This window comes from Molothrus aeneus, chromosome 1 (assembly GCF_037042795.1).
Source record: "Molothrus aeneus isolate 106 chromosome 1, BPBGC_Maene_1.0, whole genome shotgun sequence".
In the NCBI taxonomy this organism is placed as follows: domain Eukaryota; kingdom Metazoa; phylum Chordata; class Aves; order Passeriformes; family Icteridae; genus Molothrus; species Molothrus aeneus.
The window spans coordinates 50,011,396-50,020,195 of record NC_089646.1 but is presented as its reverse complement, the minus strand read 5'-3'; the positions used below and the strand labels follow the sequence as shown (position 1 = coordinate 50,020,195).

The following is an 8,800-nucleotide window of genomic DNA, read 5'->3' as shown; positions in this document are numbered from 1 at the left end:
GAAAAGAAATTCAAAAAATCTTATCCTATCCATAATTTCTATATGGACATCTAAATGGGCATCCCATTTGTGACTCCCACTGTTTCTGTATACAGTGGTCCCACCTAGGGGTCCATTACCCTAAACACTAAACATCCTGACAGCATTAATATTTATGCTTCACTTTGTACAAATATTTGTGTTTGCATCTTGAGGCATGTAATTCCAGGCTCCCTATACAGTCAACAGGGAGCACATGGATTCTTTACTTCTCACAGGTCATTATAAAGACAATATGTTCTTCTAGCCTAAGCAGCTAATTTAGATGCTTACAACTGAGCTGCGTCCAAAACTGTGCATTGAAGCAACTGAATGCCAACAAAAGAAAAACCTCAGGCATGAAGTTCAAACTGGCAATTTGGGAAAGCATCATTACCAAAAGGAGCAATAACTGTATAAATTAGGTATCTTTGCTATCTCTTCATCTGTGTTCTTTACTGTGCTCCAACCTTTTGCTGATGGGCCAGATGAGAAGGTCCTCTCTGCATTTAAGTCCAATTCAAAGAGTCTAGGGTTTCACAATGTTTGCTTTTCAAAGACCAAGCACATTCTTAAAATTTAAGAAATCTCAAATAAGAACTATATGATACTGGAAATGCCAGAGGCATGAAATATCTCTTCTGTTAAAGCAACAGAATGTTTTCAAAATTTAGAGAAAATAGATATCCTGCATAGGCATTTGACCACAATAATTTTCATTCTTCATTTAAAATTCTAGTATTTTTCTTCCCCTTTGCTTTTATTCAATAAAACTCCATTCAGGTTTCTACTTCCCAAGACAAAACAGATGCAAGGATTTTTAGTTTAGGTGACCAACACCTAACTACATTAAAAGGCTTTTATTTCACAGTTGCAAACTAACATTATTGGAAAATTCCAAGATTGGATTTACAGCATAGAATGGGTTTATCAAACATAACTTTCATCAGCTGAATTGTTGGAAGCTATGACACATATAACTTAAATTCAAATGTTAGGTCTGCTAAATACTATAAATAATTTGAGTGTAACAAGCTGAGATTTTTTTTTTCTGGTACTTTTATGCAAATAAATATATATACATTCCCCCAAAATACAAAGCTCGAGAAAGAAAGCCTTTGTAAAGCATCTTTAAGAGTTCACATTTGTATTCTTTAGTGAGTGGCTTATAAATGTCTTTAAATTAAAAAGATTTAAAAAACCAAAAAGTGCTGCAGCACATGTATAAACAAAGGGTTTCATTGTACTTTGCAAAGGGTATCCTATTCCATCACAGCTTCTGCCACCCTAATATATTCACATGACTGCAACAAATGGGAACTAATTCAAAGGAGTGTTAAACAGTAAGTTTTATGGGCACTTACTATGACACAGACAGAACATTAGGACATGCAATAAAATACCACTCTGCTTGTGAACCTAAGCTTTATTTTTATTTGCAGCCACACAAATCTTACAACAGTGACTTTTTATACCTCTAATTTTGCTTCATTTTTTTAAACATAGCTGCAAGCCAGCTACGCTAGGCTACTGAGGAAACCATATATGGTCAAACTGCTACCAAATGTCTGTACCCTCTGTGCTGTTGACAGACATATGCAACAGCAGCTAAACATATGCATTATGTCCTTCTCTGGAACCCAAGTTACCTTTCCAAACTTTTATCAGACTAGTTCTCCCAAACAAATATTTTCTAAGGGCAAATGTGATAGAAATTTCAACACCTCTTACTTAAACTGGAAATTAAATTAAAAACACCCGAGCAGAGATCCTTCTGCATGGCAAATGAAAGTGCTCTGAAATGCAATTTGAATACACCATATTAGAAGAAGTACATAGTGAGAAAAGTCTGGAGCTGGATATGGGGGAACCTCTATAGCAGCCCTCTGGTTTTGTTCTTACTGAATTATATCAGTAGGTGAGGGTAACCAATCACACAGACACTTACAGGACTGATGCCATGCCTTATCAAAGTCTCTCACACAGATGATAACTGTCAAACTTTGCCGACTCATTATTGTTATTTGACTGTAGTAAAGTTCAAAGACTTTGTCTGGCTGAAATTTTGTTCCTTTTTTGCATAAAGTAATTTTCTGCTGCAAAGATTCACTAACACAAAACTGAGTCTAAAAACACCACTTTACATTTTTCTAGAACAATGAGAACACAAAAGAAGGACCAACCTTGACCTATCAAATCTAGAAAAAATGGCTGTTATGGGAATGTCTCAAACACAAAGCTTTCCCACATCATCTGTCTGTGCCTGAAAATACTGTCTGGTTGACATTCAGAAGGCTTCTTGTAAGTCCTGTAAGTAAGTAAGTGCAGGTTACTCATGACCTTGTCCAGCCATGTGCTGAAAATCTCCAACATTGGAGACACCATAGTCTGTATGATCCCTGTTTTAGAACACAGCCACTCTTATTGCCACAAACCTTCTTATATCCAGTTGGAATTTCCCTTTTTGCAACATGTGACCGTTATCTCAGTCTTTCACAGGACATCTTCAAGGACAGTCTGGTTTCATCTTCTTTATAACCCCCATTTTAGGTAGTGGAAGCTTGCAATTAGATCCCTCATGGATTCTTGTCTAGATTAAATGAACACCAGGTCTCCCCTTGCTTTACACAGTCTGCAGCCCCCAAAACCTGTAGTGTTCTTACACGTGATTCTGCCCATTTTGTCAACACCTCTCTGATGATGAGGACCCAGACCTGCTCACAGAACTTCAGATGCAGTCTCATGGGTGTTGAATAGATGGATGCAATCGCTTCTCTCAGCCTCCAAGCTACTCCCTTGCTAATGCAGTTTTTTTAATGCAGAGCTCACCTCCGACTCATGTTCCTCTCATTTGTCCACCAGAGATGAACAGAGCTGCCCCAGCCTGTGCTCTTGCAGAGGGATACCTCATCATAGATGCAGGATTTGGCATTTGCCTTTGCTTAGTGTCCTGAGATTCCCAAGCATTTGAGGTTACCGTTCTTGCAGCTTGCAAAGGCTCCTCTGAATGGTTGCCCTGCCTGGCAGCAAGTGACACACTTGTCACGATCCAGGGCTGAGGTGGCTGAGGATGCTCCGTGCCACTTTGTCAGAGTTGGGAGGAATGGCTTAAATGCAGAGAACTGGCAAGGAGGACTGTAAATTGACGTTGTAGCTGGGAATAACTCTTGATGAGCCTGAGTGAACAGCAGCCAAGTGATCCTCTAGCATGGATCGAGTTTAACGGTGTCTGCATCTCTGCTTGGGTACCTCTGCCCAGCTGCTGCATTGGGGATCTCCTAGATAGTGAGGTAATGGAAAGAAATTTACTCTTAAATTCAAAACTCTTATATAAACTACTTTCTAGCTATGAGATTGTAGTTGTCCCAGCTGACAGACTTTTTCAGCTAGCAGGGGTTTTTTGATTAAAATTTTTTTGAATTTTCAGGTGATACCACAACATGGACAAAAGGAGTCCAAAATATCAGTAGTGTGGTGCTATAACACCACTAGTTGGTCCAGACCCAAAAGGCTGGATTTCTGTCTCTCACATCCTAAATATATCCATAGGTGGCAAATGTATGGCTGTCTGTTCCTTCTTGTGGGATGAAACAAGACACCTTTTTTCATATAGTCTTTTTTAATACATAAAATACTGATTCAAACCTATTTTGCAACAATTCACTCCTTCTGACAGTTTTCAATCAAATGAGAACTGATTGAGGCAATGGAGAGGCTGCTCACATATTTGCCTCCTGTCTTGCATCTCTTGCAAAAACACATCCAATTTTAGCTAATTATACTGGATTCCTCATCATCAAAGATGGTGGATGTTTTGTAATGCCCCTTCTTCTTGCAAAATAAGATCATTTTTTTCCTTCAGGTTGCTGCAACTATAATTCATTCTAATTCCCTAGATTTCTTTATTGTTACTGTAGTGATAGGGAAATTTGTCACTATCCTTACAATACAGTCCAGACATTTGCCATATGAAATAAAATTAAAAAAAAAAAAAAGTATCACAATGGGGCAGTAATCTTTTCCTTTTTCTAAATGTGAATCGATAGAATTTAGAAACTGCTAGTCTGGGCCTTCTGCAATTCAGCTGAACATGTCTAAATTGTTTATACATATTTCACATTTCTGAGGCTTTCTTCCCTACTATACAAACCAGATCAGCTGTATCAACCAGGTCATTCTCCAAAATCTGGAGAGTAGAAGACAGCAGATTCAAAGATGTGCCAACAAATGATATGTGCATGTACCAACTATTTCCGTGCGGGTTCTGAGAAAGGACACTTTCATAAGAAACTATTTTTTACTGTTAATCAAACCAGAATGTTTCATTCCTTAAAGGAATGAAGGCAGCTCGTTCCAAAGAGCAAACTCCTGTTCCTCTGCAACGACCACTTTTGATTCTTAGAAGCCTGAAGGACTGAATCAACAGAAAACAATACCTGCTGGGGCAATTTTTTCCTCACGATTTTTCCCATCTCCTCACTTTTGCATGGGGTATTGTGACTGCTGAACAGATGTGACCCGTAAGTGCGCTACTAACAATGTTGTGTTTGGCTTTGACAGAGGTTTTACGCAGAGAGTGTTTGCAGAAGCAAGCCGTGCTCTTACTGACAGCACGCATTGCCTGAAAACTCTTGGCTGGCTGACAGGCCGGCTTTTGTGGATTTTTCCGTAGCGATTTCGGATGTTATCGTCCCCCTGTCATCTACAGCCGTGGTTGCAAGTTGCAGCCCCCACGGCAGCATCTCGGGCTGAACTTTTCATCGCTCTCGACTACCTGAGAGGAGGTTGTACCCAGGTGGTAGCTGGCTTCTTCTACCTCCTTGCAGTGAGACGACCAGATGTCATGGCCTGAAGCTGAGACCAGGGAGATTTAGACTAGACATTAGAAATAAAAAATCCACTTAGTGTGGTCAGGCATTGGAATAGGCTGCACAGGGAGGTGGTGGAGTCCCCATCCCTGGAGGTATCTAAGAGGTGTCTGGATCTGGCGCTGGGTAAGGTGGTTTAGCGGTTTAGGGGTTCCAGTGGTAGCGCTGGGTTGATGGTTGGACCTGATCATCTTTAAGGTCCCTTCCAGCCTTGACGATTCCACGATTCTGTGTCTCCAGTGTGTCTCCAGGAGATCACTGTGCCCAATACAAATCCAGGCTGCAGACGGGCGGCGCAGGGCGCAGCCACACCTGGCAACACTGCAACACTGGCAGCACCTCGCAGAGCCCCGTGAGGGAGGGCGGGCAGCGCCCCGGCCCTCTGCCGCCCTCACGGCCGCTCCCTCAGGGCCGCCCCCTCAGGGCCGCCGGCGCCTTCCCCCGGGAGGCGGCGCGGGGCGGGCCGGCCCCACAGCGCAGGGGCGGTGCCGGTCACGCGGGCGCGCGGCGGCCCCGCCCCGGCTCCGGCGGCAGCGGCGGCGGCGGGGGCACCTGGCGCCCTCCTCGGGGCTCCTCGTCGCCGGGACAACCGGGATCGCCGCCGCCGCGCCTCTGCCATGGTGAGGAGCCCGCGACACGGCCCCGCCGCCCCGCCGCAGCGGGCTGGCCCGGCCGCCCGGGGCGGGCAGCGGGTGCCGGCCGGGCCGTGCGGAGCGGCCCCGGGGCCGGCCGGCTCAGCCCGAGGCGAGGGTGGCGGGCGGGGGAGCGCGGGGCGCGGATGCGGGGCTGGGCGTGCGGCCCGGCTCGGGGCTGCGCCCACCCGCGCTGTAGACGAAGAGAAAGGAGAGTGTCTGTCTGCCCCTCTGTCTGTCTGCCCCTCTGTCCGTCTGCGTGCCTGCCCGGAGCAGGTGGGGCCGCGCTACCCCTCGCTGTAGCACATGCCTGCGTGTCTGGGGTGAGATGTGACGGGCGCCTTGCCGCCTCCTCCTCCCGTGTAGCGCCGGAGCAGCCATGGCAGGGCTCTGGCTGGCGTGTGACGCGAGTCAGGTGTGTTGTCCGCCTGGATAACACGGGAGGGATGGTGTGTTTATATGGTGTGTTTATATGGGTGTGTACGGCGGCCGGGGAATGATGAAGGTGTGTCGTTCCCCTTATAAAGTCGAGAGGAAAAGCCAGGGTGTGTGTCGGTGCGCAGGGCAGGGATGGGGTGTCACCGTGTGGATGCGCGGGATGCTGGGTTTGGGCGCTGTGCTGTATCCTTATGCATGTGCCGTGAGTCAGGGTGTGGCCTGGGATGTGTGCACATAGCAGATACACAATGAGCGTAATGCTGTGCCTCTGTGTGTATCTACTGGGATTTGGGCTTCGGGTATGGTGTGTTTGTGTTGTAGCAGAGATGTGACATTGTGTGCAGGGCCATGACATGGCACCGTATGTATGTATGTAGCTGTGTCTGCCTGCTGCTGTCTGGTACGGGCTTGTTCCTGTGTGTATATATAGTGAATATTGGGTGTGGCATAATCTGTGGATATTTTTAAAGGCACGTATGCTATGGGTGGGGCAAGGATTATCCGTAGTCCTGTACGTACGTAGCAGATACAGGGTATGGTATTTGTGTGTACAGAGCAGCAGTGGCTTGGGTGTGTGAGCGTGCGTGGCTGTGATGTTGTGATGTGTGTGCATGGATGCATTTATAATAGATTTGTGGGGCGAGCGTGGCGGGCACAAGGTTTGTTTCACCTGTATGTGGGGACGGCACGACACGGAGCCCATGTGTGAGGAGGGTTGCAGCGTAGGAGGAAGAGTGGCTGTGGTTTGCTCTGTGGGGATGTGACACAGTTTGTGTGTGCCACGAGTGGCAGGGCAGAGATGCATCAGATGTTTGTGAAAGGAAGATGACAAGGCACGTAAGGGGCAGTGTGTAGGGACAGGCACAGCATGTTTGGAAAGATGATTGGTTTGAGCCCTGTTTTCAATTACAACTTAATTGTCTGATGCCTTACTGCTTCGCAGTGATAGTTACGACAATAGATGCAGCAGGAAGGCACAGTTGCTGGCCTTTCCCACATGAGGAAGTACACAGTATTTTAAGGCAGTCACTTCATGTGTATATTTCCGTGTGTGTAGTGCTAGTAGGTTTTCTGGATCAGGTTCTGGGGAGGCGGAGGGAGCGCTCAGCCTCACAAAGGGAAGAACTGTATTCCTGTGGTGTTGCAACTTTTTGTCCTTTACATGAAGGCTTGTTCATGCACTCTCTCTTTCTTCCCCTGCACATTGCCTTCTGTTCCTTCCCAATTTTAGCCTGCATGTTCTGAACCCAAACAAAGCAACCTTGAAAACTAAAATGTGAGGTGGAATAAAAATATGGATAGGCTGTGCATGATTGCAGTATTCTTCTGTGTAGAATCAGTTTGGATTTGCTTTGCAAAGGTCTTAGGATGTATCTGTTGCTACAAGGAGGAGTAAACCTCCATGAATGAGACTGTGGATGGCGTAGCATGGTGGAGTGATTGTGATGTGACTCAGTGACATGTTCTTCATATTGATATTCCATCAGAGAAGATGTAGTATCTTAAGTCAGTTCAAGAAAATGGATTTCTCTCATCTTCTAAATTTAAGATAGATTACAGACTGAAAAACAACTAACCAAATGTTTGTAAACTGAACCAGGGGAGACTCAGGTTGGACATACGGTAAAATTTCTTCACTGGAAGAGTTGTTAAGCATTGGAATGCTTAACATCCATGGAGGTGTTCAGGAAACTACTGTGGCACTTAGAGCTATGGTTTCATTGACCATATGGAGGTATTTGGACAGAGGCTGGACTCAATCTTGGAGATGTTTTTCATTCTTAATAATTCTATTTTTCTGTAAGTAAATATTTTCCATTTACTAAATTCCAGGCATGGAGGTTTTCTTTGTGGTCCGTTTTGACATTCCCAATGAGATCCCTTTAGCAGTCTAAACTCAGCAGACATACTGCAAAACAGCATTGGTGCTGTAATTGCACAGGGGAAATCTCAGAAATTATACCATCTGCTCTGCAGATTCTTGTATTGGGCAGCTTCTTAGTTGCACTTGACAGCTGTTAAGCTGTTAACCACCATTTTTGGTATTATTTTAAAAATTTTCAAGTATTTTATTCAATGCATGCTTGTAATTCAAATTTTCCTGTCTTACAGTGCTAGTCCTATTCAAATTGTTCTTTCCTTCTTAATTCTTCATAGCTTCATAGAATTAATTTTGAGCAATTAACACCAGACACCTTTTAGTACAGGGAATATCAATGTTCCTAAAAATCAGAAGGACTATTAGCTTACTGCTTGCTTATTTTACAACAGACTGGAATATTTGGTCATCCTAGTTAAACTGAGGGATAACATGGGGCTAGCAGATGTGGAAAATTGCTAATAAAAGTCAGGTTTTCTGTGAAGCATGGCAACTATTTTTAGGTAGGTGTAGAAAAGTAGTACTAGTCTTGGCACTGGGACAATATTGATCTGAATCCCAGCAGAAGGCTACACATTGACAGTACTTCAGCTGTTTCATCATTTAGAAGTCAGAATAACTGCATTAATTTAATGTAAATTGTTATCAACTGGCAATTCTGCTAGTCTTTCTACTGAATTAGAAATGCACATAAGTGGGATATGCTAAGTAGGACAAAACCAGATGAAATTGTGACACCAAGGAATTCTCCCTCAAGCTAGTTTAGACAATAGCCACAACATCCACTTTCATTCTTTCTAATAATCTTTTTAGCAAGGTGATCCATATTCTCCATAGAGTTCTGCTTTTCCTTTTTTTTTTTTTTTTTGTTTGTGGGTTTGGGTTTGTTTGGATTGGTTTGGTTTGTTTTAACCCCTCCATGTGTTTTAGGACAATGCAAGAACTGTTAAAATTTTTCATCATAC

The 8,800-nt window shown here is 44.2% G+C and overlaps 1 protein-coding gene across 1 annotated transcript in view; it reads left to right on the top strand.

Moving 5' to 3' along the window:
* The first annotated feature begins 5,409 nt into the window (after nt 1-5,409).
* The window catches only part of FBXL2 (F-box and leucine rich repeat protein 2), a 51,212-nt gene continuing 47,821 nt past the window's right edge, over nt 5,410-8,800 (top strand). Inside the window, exon 1 of the mRNA XM_066557055.1 lies at nt 5,410-5,506. Coding sequence (XP_066413152.1) covers nt 5,504-5,506 — 3 coding nt within the window. The 5' untranslated portion in view covers nt 5,410-5,503. The remainder of the gene's footprint in view (nt 5,507-8,800) is intronic.